This window comes from Chelonia mydas, chromosome 4 (genome assembly GCF_015237465.2).
Source record: "Chelonia mydas isolate rCheMyd1 chromosome 4, rCheMyd1.pri.v2, whole genome shotgun sequence".
In the NCBI taxonomy this organism is placed as follows: domain Eukaryota; kingdom Metazoa; phylum Chordata; order Testudines; family Cheloniidae; genus Chelonia; species Chelonia mydas.
In genome coordinates, this window is record NC_057852.1 from 97649614 (window position 1) to 97671452 (window position 21839).

The 21839-nt window shown below is 40.8% G+C and overlaps 2 protein-coding genes across 4 annotated transcripts in view; one reads left to right on the top strand and one right to left on the bottom strand.

Moving 5' to 3' along the window:
* LIAS (lipoic acid synthetase) overlaps positions 1–13524 on the bottom strand; it is a 27504-nt gene extending 13980 nt beyond the window's left edge. Inside the window, exons 1-7 of one of the 3 annotated variants that reach the window (XR_006290142.1) lie at positions 13351–13521; positions 9327–9499; positions 6004–6097; positions 5105–5185; positions 4711–4867; positions 3767–3824; positions 2176–2304 (exon numbers count right to left, since the gene is read on the bottom strand). Coding sequence is in view for 2 of the 3 variants with exons in the window: in XM_037897921.2 (XP_037753849.2) it covers positions 2176–2304; positions 3767–3824; positions 4711–4867; positions 5105–5185; positions 6004–6097; positions 9327–9499; positions 13351–13524 (866 nt within the window). In the remaining variant the exon portion in view is untranslated. Of the gene's footprint in view, positions 1–2175; positions 2305–3766; positions 3825–4710; positions 4868–5104; positions 5186–6003; positions 6098–9326; positions 9500–13350 lie in introns of all 3 variants that reach the window. The other 2 variants (XM_037897922.2, XM_037897921.2) reach the window with 2 other exon arrangements.
* On the top strand, positions 13523–21185 carry RPL9 (ribosomal protein L9). The gene is made up of 8 exons (XM_007066420.4): positions 13523–13676; positions 14201–14247; positions 14328–14443; positions 15918–16013; positions 16853–16985; positions 18732–18812; positions 19332–19449; positions 21042–21185. Exons 2-7 carry the CDS (start codon positions 14202–14204, stop codon positions 19436–19438), a joined length of 579 nt encoding a protein of 192 aa, XP_007066482.1. The 5' UTR covers positions 13523–13676; position 14201; the 3' UTR covers positions 19439–19449; positions 21042–21185.
* The last annotated feature ends 654 nt before the right edge of the window (positions 21186–21839 follow it).

A 21839-nucleotide genomic window follows, 5' to 3' on the forward strand; every position in this document is an offset into this window, starting at 1 on the left:
AAAAATATTCATATTGTTTTGACCATAGGAAGAAAAACACAGAGATGCATGAGATAAGGGACATTGGTAAAATCACAATAAAAAAACTGAGGGGACTGAGATTTTAGAAACTTTCTACAATATTTGTCAATTCTTGCAAAACCAAAGCTTTCACTTAAAAAAAATGTTTCCATTACTTTCTCTTGTGATTGATGCAACCAAAGTGCTGCTGCTCTGAGAGCCCAGCTTTGCAGAAAATGGTCTCCAGCTAACCACTAGGGGCCAGATTGTCAACCCCAGTTCCATCCCCCCGCAGTGCAACGGGAATATAATTGGTTCACAGCTGACAAGTTGAGAATTTGCCTAATGGAACTGGAGTAAAGTTGACAGAGCTATCATTAATGCCATTCCCCACCTTCCCCTGCCCCCATTTCCACTGTAGGGGAAGTGTCAGGAAAGGGAAGAGGCATAATAGGGCACAGAGGGCTAAGGAGGGGGCAGAGGAGAGCTCCAATGCCCTATGAAAATTCTGCGTGGGCATATGGTCCCTAGGGCTGGGACAACCTGAGAATCAGGGAGCTGGTACTGGGTCTCTGACAGTGGCCCTCCCTGCACTCACTCTTTCCTGTGCTGAGTATATCTTGGTACATGAGGGAATCTGGCCCAAGGAGTAACAAAGGTGCTGGAGATACTACTGTGGTACGGCACATATAAGTACCTACATAGGCCCCAGTCTTGCAAGCTGTTCTGTGCAGAACCCCGCTGTCTATTTAGATTGTAAGGTCTTTAGAGCAAGGACGTTCTTTTATCAAGTGTTCGTACAGGTTCTAGTACTGAGGCCCTGATGTTTGTAGGGCCTCCAAGCTCTACCATAATGCAAAGAAATCAACAATAGTAAAGATGAAACTGTTTTGCTTGTGTTGGGGAACAGCCCTGACAGAGTTGTATTTGAAGTCTACATGAGAATTTAGTTGGAGCCACTTAAGAACAGTCTATGCTGGGAAGTTTTAGTGTACATTAAAACTGGGAAGTTTAAACATACATTAAAACTGGTTTGGGCTAATTCAGTTTCCACAGTTTGACCAGCAGCGTGGATATGGCCCATCATATTTAAGCTGAATTTACACAGTTTAGCTGGAGACTTCAGAGTGTGATGATGTCACTCTGAATTTCCAAGTTATTAGGAAAAAAGGCCAATGGCTGGGGGTATGGAGTTGCACTTGGAGACCCTCCTGTGTGGTAGAAAAACATCGGACACTCAAAGAAAAGGAGTTGGCTGACTCCACTTTTTAAGGTCTATAAAATTTTTAATCTGCTTCTTTACAAGATAGGTAGCCCTCTGCTGGTCGAAATCATGTACAACACATGTGGCTATTGAGGGAAGAAAGCAGAGGATTCTGGAAGTTTCACTGGGAAGTGTTTCAGAGTAGCAGCCGTGTTAGTCTGTATCCGCAAAAAGAAAAGGAGTACTTGTGGCACCTTAGAGACTAACCAATTTATTAGAGCATAAGCTTTCGTGGGCTACTTTACTATGAAGACAAAAGGATTTGGCTCCCACTGGTGGCACCGAGACATAATGATGATGGAGAAATGCTATGGGCTAGTTGCCAAAGTGTGATAAATACATCCTCATTTTGAAAACATAATTCCATAGTCGTAGGCACTGATTCCGTGAATGCTCCAATTATGCAGTCAGGTAAGTTTGAATATATGCTAAAAAAAAGTACAGGTATTGGCTTACCAAGTAAATTTTCTCTCCCTCCAAAAAGAGGTCCAATGCACGTATTAAAATGAAAAGAACTAATTTTGTTTTAATGTAATCACATGTATCTTTCTTACAAAATAGATCTAGCCTGACCTCTGTTAGAATCAGTATTTTTCCTTTCCTGTTTATTTTATAAGACAAGCTTCTCATTGGAAAATTTACTTCAAAATTTATGGTAGATAGAACTGTATTGTCTACTTTTTAATTTTTAACTTTAGATGCTATTTGATTATAAGGTATGGAGGATTTTTACTATTTATAATGTACAATGTATGTACAATGTATGTACAAACAATGAGTCGAGTTAAAGGGACCTATAGAAGGTTTAATGTTGGTTGATCTAAATATGGCTTTCATAAGAACATTACAGAATACCCTCTAAATGTATCCATCCGACTATTTTTTTATATACACAGATCACCTTTAATCACCTCTGTAACTCTGGAACAGTTTCCACATTATGGGCATATACGTCTAGTCCTGACAAGGCAACTTTCTCCACAGCTTTAAGGTCCCCTCGAAAATCAGGGGTTAAACATTCTACTAGAATTTTTGAATTCCTGAAAAACAAAGATTGAAAAATGAACACGCTTGTGGTATTTTTATTATTGATGCTCAAATCAAATATTTCAATAACATGATACTAAAATACCAGAATATTTTAAACGAAATCAAAATTCAGTATTTTTTAAAACAACCCTAAATCGACGATGTTGATATTTAAATCTACAAAGTAAAGTTAAGTTAGGTAAACATCTACAACAGTGGAGTACTGAAAATACTTGAGAGTTAATTTTTACTCAAAACATAGTATAGGTGCAACTCCTGCTTTGACTAGTGCACGAAATAAAATGAATGTTACATAAGTCAAACATAACATCAGAGCCATTTCTATTATCTACTGAGTCACCAGACTTGCTCAAATTAAGTGCAGGTTACATCTGACTTTCATTTTCGCTCCATACTACACTTAGCAAGATTTTTAATAAGATTTGAACATCTGAACTTCTGAATGACAGAGGGGACATCTGACCGAATGGACTGTAAATACTTTGCATTGCTATTTAGGAATTTAATTCAGTTCCCCGATAGCTTGAATTTGGCTCCCCCAAGCTGGATGGAGAAGTACTTTGCATCACTATACAGCAGTGGTTCTCAACCTGCAGCACAATCAGCACACAGCTGAGGCCTATATGACATCCTCAGGGCCGTACAGGTAGTATATATATTGTGTGGATGCAGTCCACAAAACAGAGAGCTGCATACATGGCCCATAGTGGTAAATAAGTTGAGAACCACTGGTATACAGAAACCCTTCTAGGTAATCAACGAAGTACTGGTGATAGACTTTGAAGTGAGTCCCTCTAGTCCTCATTACAGGGTAAGTATTAGGCAAATGCCCAAATCAGGCTGCAGGAATTAAATCTACAACCTTCTAACAAAGATCCAAACATGCTACCAAAATGACATGCTGGCACAATGCATAATGTGGAAAGTAGAAGAACGTGTCAATGGGAAAGTATAAAGGTGGAATCAGGGTCACAGAGAGCACCTCCTTGGAAAAAATGGCAAAGCTTAGAGGTTAGAGCTGAAAAATAAATCAGATTACCTTTGGAACCCAGTTACAACAGTTTTTATCTTTTCCCAAACCCATTATTACTGTGCTACAACCCTATCATTAAAATATAAACATCCACAAAAAAATAGATAGATATGTCCCATTGCTCTAAATATGTGGTCCAAAGAAACAGTTTAGTGCTTAATTTTAAAAGAAACCTGGGATAAACAGAAATTCAGCAGGAGAACATTCCTGCCTATATACTTAATCTAACTTGTAAGTATAACACAAGCGAGGATGAAAAATCCAGGAGTGGACATGTAAGCTCTCTGGGGTAGGGACTGCTATTTATTACATATTTGTATAGCAAATAGCACCATAGAGCCCCGTCTACTTTTAGCCTGTAGGCACTACCACAACATAAATGCTGAATAATAATTAATAGTAATAAATTAATAATGTACCTTTCCTTCAAGTGTGATACAGTTTTTGCAAAGTGTTCTGCTCCACCATCTAGAATATCTAGAAACAATGCAATAATTTGGTATTTTTACATTAAAAATAATATTTTTGTGTAATTCTGTGTGGCTTTGATGTTAAGAGTCTAATCTAACCACAAAAATGTAAAGCGATTCTAAATTAAAGCTGAGATTCCATCCTTAACTTACTACTTATGCCTAAATTGTACAATAGGTATGCTACCATACCCTTACAATACCCAGGCTAAGTATGGTTAGTTAGAACAGAGTTGGAACTTTCATTCTAAATTTCCTTGAATATGTATGAGTTTACCTTAGCCCCTTTAATCTTAGCACAGATCTGTATGGTTTAATTTCTTTTTTCTTCCACAGAGGTAGTTTAAGAACAGAGAAATATACACAAAAAGAAATTGTTCCCGCTCTTTTATTGAAAGCCACTGTTAGAAACTATTGGTCTTTCCATGGAATACAAGACACTCTTTTTCTGAGACAGTCTTTCCACCAAGATAGCAACAGCACAAAAGAACCATTACAACCTTAGTGGAAAGGTAGCAATTTTTTTTAAATTAGGCTCTACTCAAATAGACTGAATCAGTTCCATAAGGAACCAACATTTAACCAATTACATAACTGTATATCTTCTATGTGTATTTTGCCTGCATCAGGAGTAGGGGACTAAGGATTAATCAGGAAGAGCATTTCGTAATCTCTGAAAAGTTTCTGTGTCATTCATTCCAGACATCACAGAATATCAGAGTTGGAAGGGACCTCAGGAGGTCATCTAGTCCAACCCCCTGCTCAAAGCCCTTTCATCAATCTCATAAAAGTTTAAACCCTATACCTCTAATAACCCAAACTGACTGAGGACTCTAAAACTGCTGCATAGTGTGTATGGGAGCTTACACTGGAAGACACTACTGACAACATACCGTCTCGGTCTACAGATGTCAATACAACATAATCCAAGCCCCATTCAGCTATAGCTTTTGCTGTATTGTAGGGTTCATTAAGATCCAATGGAGGTGGATTTTTTGCTGTCTTTACTGAACAAAATCTGCAACCTCTTGTACATGTGTCACCCATCAACTGAAATAAGAAAAGATTATGTTTACTTTATATTTTAAACTTTGTATTGTTCAGCCAAGAAACTACTGAATATGCTACTTCAAAAGACTCAATTGTTAAAAACCATAGGAGAGAGAGATTTGATGTGCACTTTAGCATAATATACCTGGGTCACTTTTACGCTGGAGATTTTTGTATACCCAAATTTACTACCAACAGAATATATTTCCTATTGTAAGATTGTGGTTATTGACTTACCATGATAGTTGCTGTAGCAGTAGCATACTCACCCCCTCCCCAACACTCTCCGATGTTGGGACAACGTGCTTCCTCACACACCTATAAATAAAATGACATTAATAATATTAAATTGCATTTCTATAGCACCTTCTGCCAAAGGAATTTGTTCTCTCTTCTGAGACAGGTACTGAAATTATGAGGAGGAAATTAAATCACAGATAGGTTAAGTGAGTTGCCCCAGTTAATGGCAGAGCTGGGAAGAGAACATGTGTCACGTGACACCTAATCTTGTGTCTTAACCCCAACACCATTCTTCCTCTGAATTACACAACTTCCCGAAAACTGCTCATCAAAATAACCGTCAGAATTGCACATTCTAAACTGCATTAATTATGCACCTTTTAGATGTAATAAAAAAGTTTATAAAAAATTCACAAGATTTGCGATACATTACAGAACAATCTTTTTCTGAAGAAAAAATTTCATACTTGTCTTAAATCTTCTGTCTCTTTCCATCAATGGGGGGCATATTTAATAGAGAACACAAACATTTCTTGAATTTCTTTTCATGTGAATTATTTATATACCGTCCCAAAAATTATACAAATGTTTCCACTTAAATTAGACACACTGATAATCTTTTGACTTTAGAGGACTTGAGAAACACAACACCATATTTAAGATCATTGCAGGGAAAATGTCAAATTTTCTGCTGTTTGTTTCTTCCCTTGTTCTCCGTGGGTGAAATTCACCCCTGTGCAAAAGCAGAGGACAAGGCCTATGCATCATATGTTCCCACTGAAGCCACAAAGGCATAAGTGATGCATAGGCTCTCTGCTGCTCCTGAGCAAAGGGGTGAATTTCAATGAAAACATTGCTTTCTTCCTAGAAGAAAATGTGTCAGGCATTAGACTTACAGTATGAAGCTTTAAACTTCGCAGTGTACTCTTCAGTTTATTATAGTTCTTTCCTATGGGAATCTCAGTTTTTAGCCATGGAGGAAGTCGCAGCCTGAATAATATCAAGCAAATATAAGGATTAATAAATTACTTACATGTAATCACTTAACTTCATAGATCTATTTTACTTTGTTACAGCCTCTGGGTATGAAAGATTCCTTGAAGCTGGTCATGATTAATAAATGAGCATTAATATATTTCAAAAAAGTACCATACTTCTCTTTTCCATCCTCATTTATTAGCCTGCCACCAAGCTAAGATGCAAGTATCCACAATTATAGGGTTTAAGATCACTAACCTTACTGCCACGCTATATATGGTAATTCAGACATTGGCAATATAATTACATAGCTACTACAAACTCCTAGCAAATTTTGAAGGGGTGGCTCGTTTTGTTTTTCACAGCTTTTGAATTTAGTCTTCATGAATCTATCTACACAAAAAACCAAAAAACCCCAACAATTTATCAAAAACACAAATTGGCATATTGTCCCACTGACACATATTTATAATTTGTTACTGTTCATAGCACAAGCACTCCAATGCCTTCCAGATATATTGGTGGCTATTTCACCAGAGGAATCAAGGCTACTACTGTTGATCTAGAATACTGTTTAAAGTGCATTTTTCAAAGTACACAACCAGTACAGTGTGGATAGCTAAAAACTTTTGGTCAGTGCCGTAGAATGGGACATATTCTGCCTTTTCACAAAAAGAAAAGGAGTACTTGTGGCACCTTAGAGACTAATCAATTTATTTGAGCATAAGCTTTCGTGAGCTACAGCTCACTTCATCGGATGCATACTGTGGAAACTGCAGAAGACATTATATACACAGAGACCATGAAACAATACCTCCTCCCACCCCACTCTCCTGCTGGTAATAGCTTATCTAAAGTGACCACTCTCCTTACAATTTGTATAATAATCAAGTTGGGCCATTTCCAGCACAAATCCAGGTTTTCTCACCCTCCGCACCCCCGCCCCACACACACACACAAACTCACTCTCCTGCTGGTAATAGCCCATCCAAAGTGACCACTCTCTTTACAATGTGTATGATAATCAAGTTGGGCCATTTCCAGCACAAATCCAGGTTTTCTCACACACCCCCGCCCCCCTCCCCCCACACACAAACTCACTTTCCTGCTGATAATAGCTCATCCAAACTGACCACTCTCCTTACAATGTGTATGATAATCAAGGTGGGCCATTTCCAGTTTAAGTTCTGGTTAAACTTGGATTTATGCTGGAAATGGCCCACCTTGATTATCATACACATTGTAAGGAGAGTGGTCAGTTTGGATGAGCTATTACCAGCAGGAGAGTGAGTTTGTGTGTGTGTGGGGGGGGGGGTGAGAAAACCTGGATTTGTGCTGGAAATGGCCCACCTTGATTATCATGCACATTGTAGGGAGAGTGGTCACTTTGGATAAGCTATTACCAGCAGGAGAGTGAGTTTGTGTGTGTGTTTTGGGGTGGGGGGTGAGAAAACCTGGATTTGTGCTGGAAATGGCCCACCTTGATTTTCATACACATTGTAAGGAGAGTGGTCACTTTGGATAAGCTATTACCAGCAGGAGAGTGAGTTAGTGAGTTTGTGTGTGTGGTTTTTGGAAAAAAAAAAGAAAGGGGGGGGGGTTGAGAAAACCTGGATTTGTGCTGGAAATGGCCCAACTTGATTTTCATACACATTGTAAAGAGAGGTTTCAGAGTAACAGCCGTGTTAGTCTGTATTCGCAAAAAGAAAAATTATTGTAAAGAGAGTGGTCACTTTGGATGGGCTATTACCAGCAGGAGAGTGAGTTTGGGGGGGTGGGGGGGGGGGGCGGAGGGTGAGAAAACCTGGATTTGTGCTGGAAATGGCCCAACTTGATTATCATACACATTGTAAGGAGAGTGATCACTTTAGATAAGCTATTACCAGCAGGAGAGTGGGGTGGGAGGAGGTATTGTTTCATGGTCTCTGTGTATATAATGTCTTCTGCAGTTTCCACAGTATGCATCCGATGAAGTGAGCTGTAGCTCACGAAAGCTTATGCTCAAATAAATTGGTTAGTCTCTAAGGTGCCACAAGTACTCCTTTTCTTTTTGCGAATACAGACTAACACGGCTGTTACTCTGAATTCTGCCTTTTGTTACACTGGTGTAACTTCCCTGGCCTTCATGGAGTTTCATGGGTGTAAATGAAAGCAAACTTTGCCTATATAATTTTCTTTACGGGATTAGGAACAAAGGTTTGATTGCAGAATCTTTATTGTTGGAGATGCATGAGCCAGAAAGAATACAGCTTGTTTTTAATATTTCAAACTGAGTTTGTATACCTGGAAGTTAGAAAAAATCATCTTCTTAACTTGTAAACTGGGCAGAATTGGTCTGGAAATAATTGAGATGCTAAACATAAAGCTCCAAAATGTCATTTTTATAGGCACTTTTTCAGATTATAACCAAATTGTATAAAGTAACACAGATTGTCATAATAATAAAAGGGGTTGTATAAAAGATGGATGTCTGTTATTCTGTCATTTATTATTTAGTGTACTAAAGCAATTAGCAGCTAACTGGACAAGTTCCAACACAAGTTCTACAGGTACTATATTAAAGTAGGGCAAAACATATACAAGGGCAGATTATATTACTTTTGGATGAGACTTTCAGATATTACCACTGCCTTTACAGAATGGTGCTGGGCACTACCAATTTACAGGCTCATTATTGTTAATAAACCACAAACAACTGTGGTGCAACCTGTCTGTACCATGAATACATTCAGGACTAGGTTAAAAAAAATCAAACTTGCCAAAATCATAAGTGATTTATTTAGTTCTGTGAATCTCCAGTAACATTTTATGAATCAAATAAATGACTCTTTTCCCAGCTATAATTAAAATAGAGCTATGTAAGTGCAACCATTCACTACTATTTTTTGGGCCAAAAACACTGAAAATAAAAATATATTGCCAATGGTGTTTTAGGTATTAAAATTTTTTACTTGTATGCATAACAGTTATTCTTATCAACTGTATTGAAATTACTAATTAGCTATCTTATCTCTGCATGTTGAACTTAAAGAGTTCATATGGGAAACTAATACTTTCCCCTCTTCAAATGACCGTTCCTTCCAAAATGAAGCGTGAAGTAGCCATTGCAGTACTACAGAACTTGACAAATATAATATGATATATGTAGGTATTTGTGTACAGTAGAATACAAGAGATATCAAGTACTAAACAAAGCATGATGCTACCTCAGAGTAGAGTGTAATTACTTAAAGCTAGTTACCTTTCTCCCTTCTGGCGTTTTAAATTGCCTTTATACTCAGCCCACATGCTCTTATCAGAAAAATCCCCAGATACAAAATCTTGAAAATCAGGTCCATTTTGCAGAAACTCCTTCTTTTCATCTGGCAAAGAACTTGATGCTCTGTACTGGCTCCACACATTGCTTCCACACACCTAAACAGAGCAGAACTGTATTACCCTTATAATCATAAATGTGCTTATATGTATTGGATAACTGCTGGTATACATCTCTTGAGAGCTGACAGGGCTTTATTAGCTTCATACAGAAGCCAAAAAGTTAACAATTTACAGGCCTTACAAGAGTTGTATAGAACAATTGTGAAAGGTTTATTTTTTACCTGTTAATTTAAGGCCAAGTTCCATGCTTGGAAGTTTGTGCTCAACTCTCATTGATTTCAGTGGGAGCTATGAACACACATCCAATGGCAGAATTTTGACTCTTGTTTTCAAGTACAATAATATGCAAATGCAGACATAGGCAATCAGCAGATGGAGACTGGAAAATAATATTTTCCGGTCTCTGTCCCTAGAAAGGGGACAGATGCCGCAAAGTCCATAAGTTTCAAAAGTGAAAATCAAAACACTGGAAGAAGCTGAACACTTAAATGTGAACAAAGGAATAAGCTTAAATTACCGTATTGCTTGATTAAGCACATGCTAGAGCAAAAAATGTACAGCACATTCAAGTATAATCTTCAAAAACTTGCAAATAGGAGGGAGCTCCAATATCACTACAGCAACAGGGCAGGATGGCACTGGTACGTACTTAGAAATGGAGTAACTAAAATTTAGCAGCATTCAAATATACCAGCAGTAGCCAGTATAGAAAATGCAGGGTGATTTAAAACACGAGCATAATAAATTACCATATAAAAGATACATCTGCCAAAGAAAGCATCCGTAGTAACCTACACATCAAAGTCAGTAGTGACGTGGGAAAGCGTGTAGTGCTTTTAAGTCGGTGGCCTTAGAGTTCAAAGAGAAAGAATCTTCTCTTCAGGCCTAAAAACTGGAAACTGCCATTGTTCAGTGAGCTCTGACAGCTAAGGGGGGGATGGGAGATTCTTAACATGTAGCCAGCCAAGCAAGCCTCTAGGTGATGCAGTTGGAATGCCTCAGCCACCTCACCATAAAAGTCTTAAAAGCTCTCAAATCCTTTTGGTGACCCACTGTATAGGGCAGATTATTTAATCTTCTGAGCCCCAGTGGCCTTTTTGGAATAATCATCCTTTCGGTTTCAATACATGTAAGACAGACAGGAAGGAATGCAAAGTTCCACAAGATCTTATCCTTAACATTAATTAATACGGATTTGGGTTCAAATATTGTCATCTTGATTAAAAACTAACTAAAGGACTGGTTTCAGAGTAACAGCCGTGTTAGTCTGTATTCGCAAAAAGGAGTACTTGTGGCACCTTAGAGACTAACCAATTTATTTGAGCATAAGCTTTCGTAAGGTATAGCTCACTTCATCGGATGCATGCAGTGGAAAATACAGTGGGGAGATTTATATACACAGAGAACATGAAACAATGAGTGTTACCATACACACTGCAACAAGAGTGATCAGGTAAGGTGAGCTATTACCAGCAGGAGAGTGCAGGGGGTACCCGCACAACCAGTACAGTGTACAGGTTCCCCCCGCACTCTCCTGCTGGTAATAGCTCACCTTACCTGATCACTCTTGTTGCAGTATGTATGGTAACACTCATTGTTTCATGTTCTCTGTGTATATAAATCTCCCCACTGTATTTTCCACTGCATGCATCCGATGAAGTGAGCTATAGCTTACGAAAGCTTATGCTCAAATAAATTGGTTAGTCTCTAAGGTGCCACAAGTACTCCTTTTCTTTTAACTAAAGGACTGCAAACAAAAGGTGAAAATGAGCATGATCAAGTAAGTAGTGCGGGAAATGTCTAGCAAGAAACGATGGGGTTTGTTGTTAGGATCCAGTGCTATTTAATAGCATCTGGAAGAGGAGATAAATGGCATCAATGACCAGGGCTCAAACTGGGCTGAGTCAGAAACCCAATGCTGCTTTTTTTTTTTTTTTTTTTTTTTTTTTTTTGAGTTTGCCCTCTTGTGATCCAGAATCTTAATTTCCATTAAAAAAAAAATCGGTAGCCTTTATGGTTGTGGAGAAAACCCTGAAAACATAAAATGAGTGTTGTAAACCAACGGAATGATGTCTGTCTGAGTCTTCCAGGAACATAAAACAATAGTTCAGAAAGGTCTGAACTGCTCCATTCATCCCAATGCCCGATGATGAGCAGCCCATTTGTCCAGTGATGATAATGTAAATATCAACATCGTGAACCTTCACTGTTATCAAAACACATAAGAAAAGCAAAAGTGAATGACAGTCTAGTACAATCTGTTGTGAGTGGTGTCTCGTTTTGGAGCCACAAATGAACAGGATTTGGGAGGTACCATCATTTTCCCCTCCCAATCTGTCTTGTAGAGCTAAAAGTCTCAAGGGAAAGAACAGATCCCAGGGACCTAAGTTATGTCTATACTATGGAGACTATACTAGTATAGCTATGTCCACGCAGATATGAGGGCAGAACCCTGTAATGTAAATGCAGCCTACGCTGGTGGAAGGGTTTCTTCCATTGGTGTAGGAACACCACCAACCTGAATGAAGTTAGTTAAGTCAACAGAAGCACTTTTCTATTCACATAACTGCATCTCCACTGGGGATTAGTCTAGAGCTGTGGTTTTCTAACTGACAGAGCTATGCTGACCTAACTTTTAAGTGCATGCAAAGCCCCAGCCTCACCAAGAGGGCCAATCCTATAGAGCTAGTGGTCCCTCAATTCTTCCTGTCCCAAAGCAGCTGGGGCCATCTCTGCTCTGTTGATGGTCATAGGGCCAGGTGGCTTCCTTCATGGCTCTAGTGGCTGCTGCTTCTTTCTCTGCTGGAGGCTGACTGCAGATACAAGCAAACATAACTCCATCAGTAATACTCAGATCATATTTTTGAGCTTTCCTCTGCAACCATGAGAGCTAGAAATGTAATTCTAATGAATGCTCAGATTCAGACATCATTATATAACTCTGCGATCCTTGGCCAGAGGCACAAGCTTATTATGCATACAGTATGTTGGAACTTCTGCAGAAGAGCTGGACTCAAGGGGCTCAAAAGAGTCTGCAACAATCATATTTTGAACACCTGTTGCTAGAAGCATCTCATTCTGCCATCTCCAGAGGTCACCTGCGGGTACAGCTTGGGAGAGTCCTGCCACTACTGCCAGTCTTTCCTCCCCACAATTTGAGCCCTGTACAGAGGGCACTAAACTGGGAGATCTCACAAACATCAGGGAGAACACAGAAGAAACACAAAGGGATCTACCTATGCAGTAGTGTTGTAGTAGCCAGTCGGTCCCAGGGTATTAGAGAGACAAGGTGGGTAAGATAATATCTTTTATTGGACCAATCTCTTCGGATTAGAAACACAGATAAAATATAAATGAGATTCAGTTTGGAAAAACGCAAAACACACACACTCAGGAAAAACTGAAACACAGCCACTCGATGGGAGAGCGAAGCCTGCAAGCAGGGAGTGACCCCGGCCAGTAAATGAGACGCGGGTTACTAGCCAGGGGATGCTGCAACCAACAGGCCAAGACGCCCTGGGGATGCGTGTGCTGCTCCCCGAGGCAGGAGGTGATCGGGCACCGCCCCGCTCTGTCTGTTCCGGGCGATGCTCGGGGTCCGGGGTCGGCTCTGCGCCCAGCTCCAGCGAGGCACGGGCAGGGGCTCGGGACCCGCCAGGGCGGGGGCGGCCCGGGGCCGCAGGGCAGAGCCGAGCGCTGGTCGCAGAGGGTCGAGCCCCGGACCCGGCGCTACACAGAACAGGGCCGCGGCGGGAGCAGCTCACCCCGAGGGGCCCAGCGGCGCCGCGGGCGGACGGGGCCCTATGCTGGGGGAAGACCCCGGCCCGGCCGGGGGGCAGGAGCCGCCTGGCGAGCGGGACCGGGGAAGGCCGCCCTCGCTCACTCACCCGCCCCTGGGACCCCAGCACCAGCCGCCTCAGGCTTGTCGTGGCGGCGACTCGACAGCAGCGGCCGCGCTGAAGCAGCGCCATAGCCACCGTCCGCTGCTCTGTCCCGCACCGAGCCCCGAGGACGAGTCCCGAGCGGTCAGATCGGTACTCAGCTGAGCTGCCTGGCCCCATTCCCCGCTTGCTCGGGTCTTAGTGCGGTCGGCGGACGATTGCTCCTGCCTCAGAGCCGGGGGGCCGAACGTGATGACGTCAGGCCTAGGCGGACGGGATACAAGAACGCGATGACGAAAGACGCTCTCCCTTTCCCCTCGGTCTGCAGTGAGGTGAGGGCTGTCCCCTGTCCGCGATCTGCTTCCATCCGCGGCACCAGGGCCCCCCCGCGCCCCGACGATGCCGCGCCGGGCACAGGGCGGCTCTAGGGACTGTCCTGGCCGCCCCGGGGATGTGCCTGTCCCCGGCCCGGCGGGGAGAGCCCCCGGCACAGACCCCCCCCCCGGTCTCGGGGAAGCTCGGCCGGGGCCTGGCGCTGGTTCCCCGAGCCGGGCGGGAGCTGCTAGGCCAGGTCTGTGGCGGCCACTCGCCGCTCGCGGGTCTGAGCCTGCCCCGCCCGCAGTGACCCCCGGCCCCTGTTGTGGAGTGTTCATGGCGGGGGCCCAGGCGCGGGGCAGCCCGCTAGCCGCGTTCCGGGCCCCCTGCGCGGCGTGGCCGGGGCGTGGAGCGGCGGCGCGGCCGCTCCCTTGGCCTGTGGGCCCCGGGTCGGAGAGGCTGGGCTGGGTCTGGCTGGCTGGGGAAGGCGCAGTGCGGGGTCTCTGTTGTCTCTGCCCTCACCCTGTGGTTGTCGTTGTAGAATGAAGACCATTCTCAGCAACCAGACTGTTGACATCCCGGAGAAAGGTACAGTCCCTTGCTCGTGGCACGTAAGCTTTGTACTCTCGTCCTGCAACAGGTTAACACTAGATTTTCTTGTCTTCCAGTCGACATTTCTCTGAAGGGCCGGGCAGTTATTGTGAAAGGTCCCAGAGGAACCTTGCGACGGGATTTTAACCACATCAATGTAGAGCTCTCCCTCTTGGGAAAGAAGCACAAGAAGGTGAGCATTGTAGGGATATTTTGGGATTATTTCCATATTCAGAGAGAGAAAGGATGATCTTGTGTCTGGGGTACTAATGAGGGACTTAAGCTTAAGTCCCTGCTCTGCCACGAACGTCCTATGTGACTTTTTGGAAAGTCACTTAGCCTTGCTTGTCTGAGTTTTTATATTTTTTAAAAAGTGACAGTATTTTCTTACATCACAGGGTATTGTGAGTCTAAGTACTAAAGATTGTGAGGTGCTCAAGGGATCATATAAGTTTCTAAGGTGGCAAGGCGCATCTTGGGTGTTTGAGCCAGGGTTCAGTATTGATATGCAGTCAGGTATTATGAGTGTCTGTCAGCGGGCATGCTCTTTTTAAATGTTCAGTTTTGGAGCTATAGTTTTGGGGAGGTTTTCAGTGTTAAAAATTGTGGGGTATGTATGTAATTAGAAATGTTGAATGAACGTTTTATTCATTTACTAAAGGATGCTTTTAGATTTCCCAAATTAATTTTGTTCAGCTATAGTATTTTATTACTTAAACTATATGTAGTAAGCAAGATTAAACTAGAATTCTGCTGCATTGATAGCTCAGTGCATCTTAGTTAAGTTTTCTTGGATATGTCATTTAATAGCAGATGAAGGTAGCTGATGTGCCTGGTCTGCTCTTTCAAATTTCTTTTCCAGTTCTGCTGGGCCATGACTTTGGGGGGGGGGGGGCGGGGGTGCTCATTGGTACCTTAGCTATGCATTCATCACCAAGTTCAGTTGGTGTTTGGTGGTGATTACAAGGAGGCTAGATAGAAAGCTTGATTCTGCTTACTGGGAAGTCATATTTTCAAGTTTTTCTAAACAAGACATTCTAAAAACATTTCCCTAACCTAATACCTTTTGAATTGAACATTTGACAAAGTGAGAATTAAAACCTGCTTAAAATGTTTGAGTTAAAGAGTATGGGTCTGGCACATTAGTGTTTTGCTTAATGTGTAGGGGATGACATACAATTTCCAGTGCATAGATTAAGAAATACGCCATTGGAGGGCTGCCTGGTGATATGTGAAATTGGTTAATGCTTTTGCTAATGAACAAGCACAAAACTTGCCGTCACCATAGTTGGCAGTGTGGAGAGATCAAATATTTCTATGTATATAGAAAAGGAGCTAGCTTCTCACCTAGACAGTCCATATAGGAAAAGGTTGATGGAACAATGCCAGGAAGTTTGCTTTGTTACTGCCCTGTACTTTCTTTGCCTGTTCAATATTTTGCACTCACACAAATATTTGTCATCTGAGGGTTTTAAAGCACTTTGCATCAGTATTCCTCAGACTCCTTTATACATGTTAAAAGCTCCATTTCACAAATGTGGAAATTGAGGTTTGTGGAGATTAAGTGATTTGCTGAAGGTTATACAAAAACCAGTTTAATTCCTTATGTGTAACATGTTTGTTAATTCTGAATTGAAACTGAACACTTTGCTGAACTTTTATTATAGCTACGGGTTGACAAATGGTGGGGTAACAGAAAGGAGCTGGCAACTGTTCGTACAATTTGCAGTCATGTTCAAAACATGATCAAGGGTGTCACATTGGTAAGTTTTATTTTTAAATAGAATATTTGTTATTTGATGCTTAACAATATCAGACAACTTCATTCTTATGAGAATTTTTGTAACCATGCTAAATGAAAGGTACTGTATACAGTGTGGGTTACCTATGATCTTGTCTTTGCCAGTGAGATCACTTTAGAGTTGGGAGAGAACGTTAAGCAGAAACATTAAAGATCTTTAGGGCTTGATTCTTCAAAAGCAACTCTTCTGTGTTAAAAGTTAAAATACTCTTCAGAAACTGTCTAACATTTCATCACATTTGTCAAGTAACTCTTAAATGTATCTCCTAGTTTTGCAGTCTTATAGTTCTGTAACACAGCGGTTCTCAAACTTCAGTAACCCGAGGACCCCCATTTTGATTTTAAAATTTGCTGCCTACTCCCAGCACCCAACACTTAGGCCTGGCCCCACTCCACCCCTTCCTCCAAGGTCTGGCCCCACCTCTTCCCGCCACCGCTCCAACCCTGCCCCTCCTCTTCCCCGAAACCCCGTCCCCCCCACCCCCTCCCGAGCACCTTCCTTCCCAGTGCCTCCTGCACGCAGGGGAGCTGCAGGAGATGTTGGGGGGGGGGAGTTGATCAGCGAGGCTGCCCCGGACATGATTCTACCCCTTCCCCTGAGTGGGCCCTGTCCCCCCTCCTACTCCTCCCTCCCAGAGCCTCCTGGACTTCTCTGGTGTGCAGGAGATGCTGGGAAGGTGGGGGAGGAGTTGATGTGCGGGGGCCTGCAGACCCCCTGGAGTACCCTTGCAGACCTCAGTTTGAGAAATGCTGTAACACATTTGAGTTTCATGGTGAAATTTTTGATTTGGTTACTCCCAGGGCTTTCGTTACAAAATGAGGTCTGTGTATGCTCACTTTCCCATCAACGTAGTTATACAGGAAAATGGCTCACTTGTGGAAATCCGTAACTTCCTGGGAGAGAAATATATCCGCAGGGTACGCATGAGACCAGGTAAGTCTAGTTAGAGGCCTTATACTTTGCAAATTGAAGTGGACATGCTGTGAATATGTTGTTGTAACAAACTTGCTTCTAGTACGATTCGATGCTGTGAACTTTGTAATGGGCATCAGAAGACATATTGTTTATGGCCTGACTTTCAAAGGTGGTAGGTGCTCACAACAGATTGATTTTTTCAGTAGAAGCTGTGAATGATCAACATCTCAAAATCATAATCTCTTAATAAACCAGGATAGATCCAGACTTTTTTTGAGGGTCCCATATTTTGCATCGGCACTCCCGCATATGCAGTCTTGATTTTATTAGTTTCCAAGATACATGCATGACAAACTTCTGCTGTTGGCTTTGTTCTAAACATTTTTCATTATCACTTGAAATATTTAATTTAGACTTAAAAAAATAGTAATCTTGATGAAGCTTGTAAAGTTGTAGCTTTATGTAGAGAGGTCAGTGTTAAGTCTCTTTAATACAGTGAGTACAGAAAAATTAACTGCTGTAAGAACTTTACATTTATTTTAAGGATGCATATGAAAAGCTTAGTTTGCAGCCTGTCTGCAGAAATCTTTCAAAAGTACAATTTCAAACAAGCTTATTCATTTGACATACACTCTTATCTGTAACCCATCAGTATGTTACGTGTTTGTGGCAGTAGCCATTTTGGTTAAGTTTATTGGACAAATGGACATGTAACCCTAACTGCATTTTATACCTGTAGAGAGTAAATATCTGCCATTGGAGGCATTCCTATAAAATAGCCTTACCCATTGTACTACAACTTAATTCACAAAAAATACTTAAGTGTTTGATTTGACATTTTGACAAGCAGGTTAGAGTAAATGAATTAATCAGCTCTTGCTCATATTCAGGATTGTATAAAGCTTGTGAATTCACAGCCAGATATGAATAAGGGCTATAATGGACACCCATTACCTGACAATGGGAAGGACTTTAGAGTAAATCAGGTTGATCTGTTTGATCTCCACTTTGGATGAAAGCATCAGGTTAGATAACTGGTTGCATCTCAGACAACATTAGCAGATACAATAAGGGCTGATATTTATGTGGGTGCGGTCACTCTGTCTATTTGGCTACCTTATTTTTGTGGTTTATAATGGCGTTGATAGTGGTGGGTCTTTGAGGACTGTGTGAAGATACAGGAATGTCTTTGGTCTGCATGGAGGGTAAGAGGTAAAATTTTGATCTAATGGCTGGCCTCACTAATCTCACTTGTGCGGTTCTTGAATTAAAAAAGAAAGTAGCAGACATATCCAAAACTAGCCCTCAAAATTTCTGAAGTGCCCAAGTGGTAACTGAATAATGTTCAGCCAAATTTGGAGCTTAACAGACCAAGCTGTTAGACTATCCAAAATGGATTCTTAAATTTTCACACTCTTGTATCTGTTAATGTTACACTTCAGGTGGTGGTTTTGATTTGAGTTACAGGGTGAGAAGGTTTTAATCTGCTTTATAATGGAAAGCAGCTGAAACTTTATGTATAATAGTGCCTAGCACAAAGCAGGGGGCAGTCCTAATATTGGCCTCTGGATGCTATTGTAATAAATAATGGGAAGCTAATTATTGTAATATCCATATAGTCTTTTATGGATCTATAAATGAGGTCAAACAGGATTTCTGAAACAGCGACTGTTTTTCCTTGAATGTTTAGAAGTTACATAAAGTGCATCTGCCATACCTCCACAGATAAATATACAGCTTACTGTGTACTTTCCTTTTCCTTAGGTGTTGCCTGTGCAGTATCTCAAGCCCAGAAGGATGAGTTGATTCTTGAAGGGAATGACATTGAATTGGTATCAAACTCAGGTTTGTATACTAAGTATTTATGGAGGGAGAGAGATGTCACTTAGCTGTAGGAGTAGCCATTTAAATTGCAGGTGTCAGTTTAATTCAGGAACTTTTTTTTATATTTTAACAAACTGTTCCTGAAAAACTTCACTGAATTGAAGTGATAGCTCAAATCAACTTCTGTCTAGAAATTAAGTACAACTTATTGCGTAAGAATGGAAGACACAAAGATTGTCAGTGCATTTACTTGGAAAGCAGTAAAACTGACCCTGTATAGCTTTATTTTGTTTGTCTTTTATGCAGCAGCAGAAAAACATTTAAAACCATTATTGTAAAACTCTTATTGGTGAGAGGAGTTGGCACCTGAAAGTTCCAGGCTGCTTAAAAAGAAGTTTAGTCATTTCAAGTTGGCAGTATCCCTTCTAAGCTATTTCTTCTCCGGTTTGAGTTCTGTGTCATCAACTGAAATGTTGCAGTGTGTATAAGAATGGGCTGAGTTAGCTTTGCTATGTCTTAAATTTCTTGTTTTTTCTGCAGCTGCCTTGATCCAGCAGGCCACCACAGTCAAGAACAAGGATATCAGAAAATTCTTGGATGGTATCTATGTTTCCGAGAAGGGAACAGTACAACAGGCTGATGAATAAAACTATAATAGGTTGGTATTTTATGCAGTAACAGTCTGTATTATAATTTCAAAGGTACGTGTGTAATTTGATAAATCAGGTCCCCTTCTTAAAGACTTTAGCAGATTTTTGGGAACAGGGAATGATCAATACAGGTGCGTGGGGCAGTGCTCTTGGACAGCTAACATGAAAAGTTACCTGCTAGTAGGGACTTGTCTATAGTTAAGTTTTTCTGCTTTAAGTATATGTTAGAGGCAACCCCCAGTATGGTTAAATGTAATTATACTGATATAAAATCAGCTTAAACCAGTGTAGTTTTTTCTGATTCAGGAAGCAAAATAAGCAATGCTAATATTAAAGCACCTCTATACTAGTACAGATGCATCCACACGAGCTTTTACTGGTATAATTGTCAGTAAAAAAAATTGCACCCCTGACTGACACAGATTGGTAAAACTTAAGAGTAGATCAGGTCTGGGCTTTGTTCTCCTGAGCATGGTGCATAATGCCATAGCTGAGGTCTTCAAGCAATATTTTGTCACTCTTGAGCTGCTATTCAGGTTCCTATGTGGTTTGAGGCATTGGAGTGCAGACTCATTTGAATTTGGTGGTAAGACTTTTGCTCCTTAGTTTGGTGATGGCACAGAGCAGTGTATTGATAGGAAGATTTAGCAACATATTCATTGCCTAGTATTTTTGCCATTCAGTAGCTGTAAACCCACCAACATGACATCCCTTCACTTGAGGAGCAGATAATTTTTTTAACTTTGAATAATTGATGCACTATTGTTTGATTACTGAGTTTCTTGATGCATTTATATTTGTCCTCTGTTACCAAACAATGAAACTAAAACACTTAATATTATGGAAGTAACTTTCAGTTAGATGGTGCTACAAGCTTTTCCTTTAGGATTTTTTCACCAGTCTGCAGAAGTTTATACCACCAGCTTTTTCATCCAAATACGATTATATTTTGTTCGCAAAATATACCAGCGTGTCAGATGGCTGCAAAAGTCTCAAGTTGCATTTAAAATTAGTGTCATGAGTACCTTCTGCAGCATAAAAGCAAGGGAATATGCAAATTGGCTATTTCTATTTTAACTTTACTAAAGTTTTAGTACAACAATTTTAACTTTTTAGTATCAGTGGATTCCACTTGAAACAGACATATTCCACCCAGACAAAGCCAATTTAAAACATCAACCCTGTTATCACCTGCTATGTAGAAGTCACTTTAGCCATGTGCAAGACTATTTATTCCATTTTAGTGCTGTTCTTTTGAGGGAGGGAGAGGATTAGTTACTCTTGAGCCATTGACTTTGACCATTTGCTTTAGTCAACCCAACTGAAAAATGGGTGAAGAACAGCTACTTGCATTGCATCTGAACTGTGTTCCTGTTTAAATGATCAAAATGTGACAAGATTCTCTGTCTGAATTCTTGAGTGATGCTTAACAAGTAGAACAGTTTTCTATCCTTTATATCAGATATGCTTTTAAAATATATTGAGATATCCACAAACTTTTAATAATAAATCTAAGGGAATTTAGAGGGGATTGCACTGACATAGTAAAGCTTAAAACTGTATATATTGTTTTATAATTTAGCACTCTTCTTACTTTCAGTTGTCTAGATTCTGAAACAAGCCACAAGTGGGACATCCGTAACTTACTACTTGATACAGCAAGTTCCGAATGGGAAGTCTGGTGTAACACTGAACACAATGAAGTGTTTAAAAAAGAAAAAAATAATAAAACAAATATTCCACATTTTGGCTTCTGACTTTAAGATCTGAATAACAATGGCTATAATTCGGTGTATTATTATATTAAATTTAAAATTATCTTAAAATATTACTCTTTGGAAAAGCAGTTCCCCAAATTAGTTTTGCAAGATGTCATAGTAGACTGTTGTATATGTTTTTGCCATCCATTAACAGTGTACGTAACTCATAGCCTCTCAGAACCTTAGTGTAAAAGAAAGCAGCCTGAAATGATTTCTCTGAGATGTGTGGACTGTCCAGTTCATGTAATTGAAGTGCTAACTCTGAAACAAAGATTTTTAAATGGTGAAAACTGTTGATCACTTCAGCAGAAGCAAACTCTAATACGTTTATTTGATAATCCCATTTCGTTCTTTCTCTGACTTCAAAGGTTCAGATTACCTTGACAGTTCCTAAAACCTGCTTCACCAACAGCTGCTTTAGTCAAGTTATCATTGTAAACTGAAGACTAAAGATGAGGACAATAGAATAAAATCCAAATATCCGTAGGGGCTGCACACTTTGTAGCTCGTGTAGGCCAAGTTCCTCGCATGCATCCCTCTATTGCACTCCACAAACTCCATATGTGCTACTGTCCATCCCTCTTTGTTTCCAGGACTCCCTGCAGTGCCCTCACCAGGGTTTCTCTAAGACTCCCATG

Excerpts from the sequence above, each read along its gene's own strand:
- RPL9 (XM_007066420.4), top strand. The coding sequence starts at position 14,202 with ATGAAGACCATTCTCAGCAACCAGACTGTTGACATCCCGGAGAAAG. Across the intron at positions 14,444-15,917 it reads TGGGAAAGAAGCACAAGAAG|CTACGGGTTGACAAATGGTG; the intron begins GTGAGCATTGTA and ends CTTTTATTATAG. Across the intron at positions 16,986-18,731 it reads CAGGGTACGCATGAGACCAG|GTGTTGCCTGTGCAGTATCT; the intron begins GTAAGTCTAGTT and ends CCTTTTCCTTAG.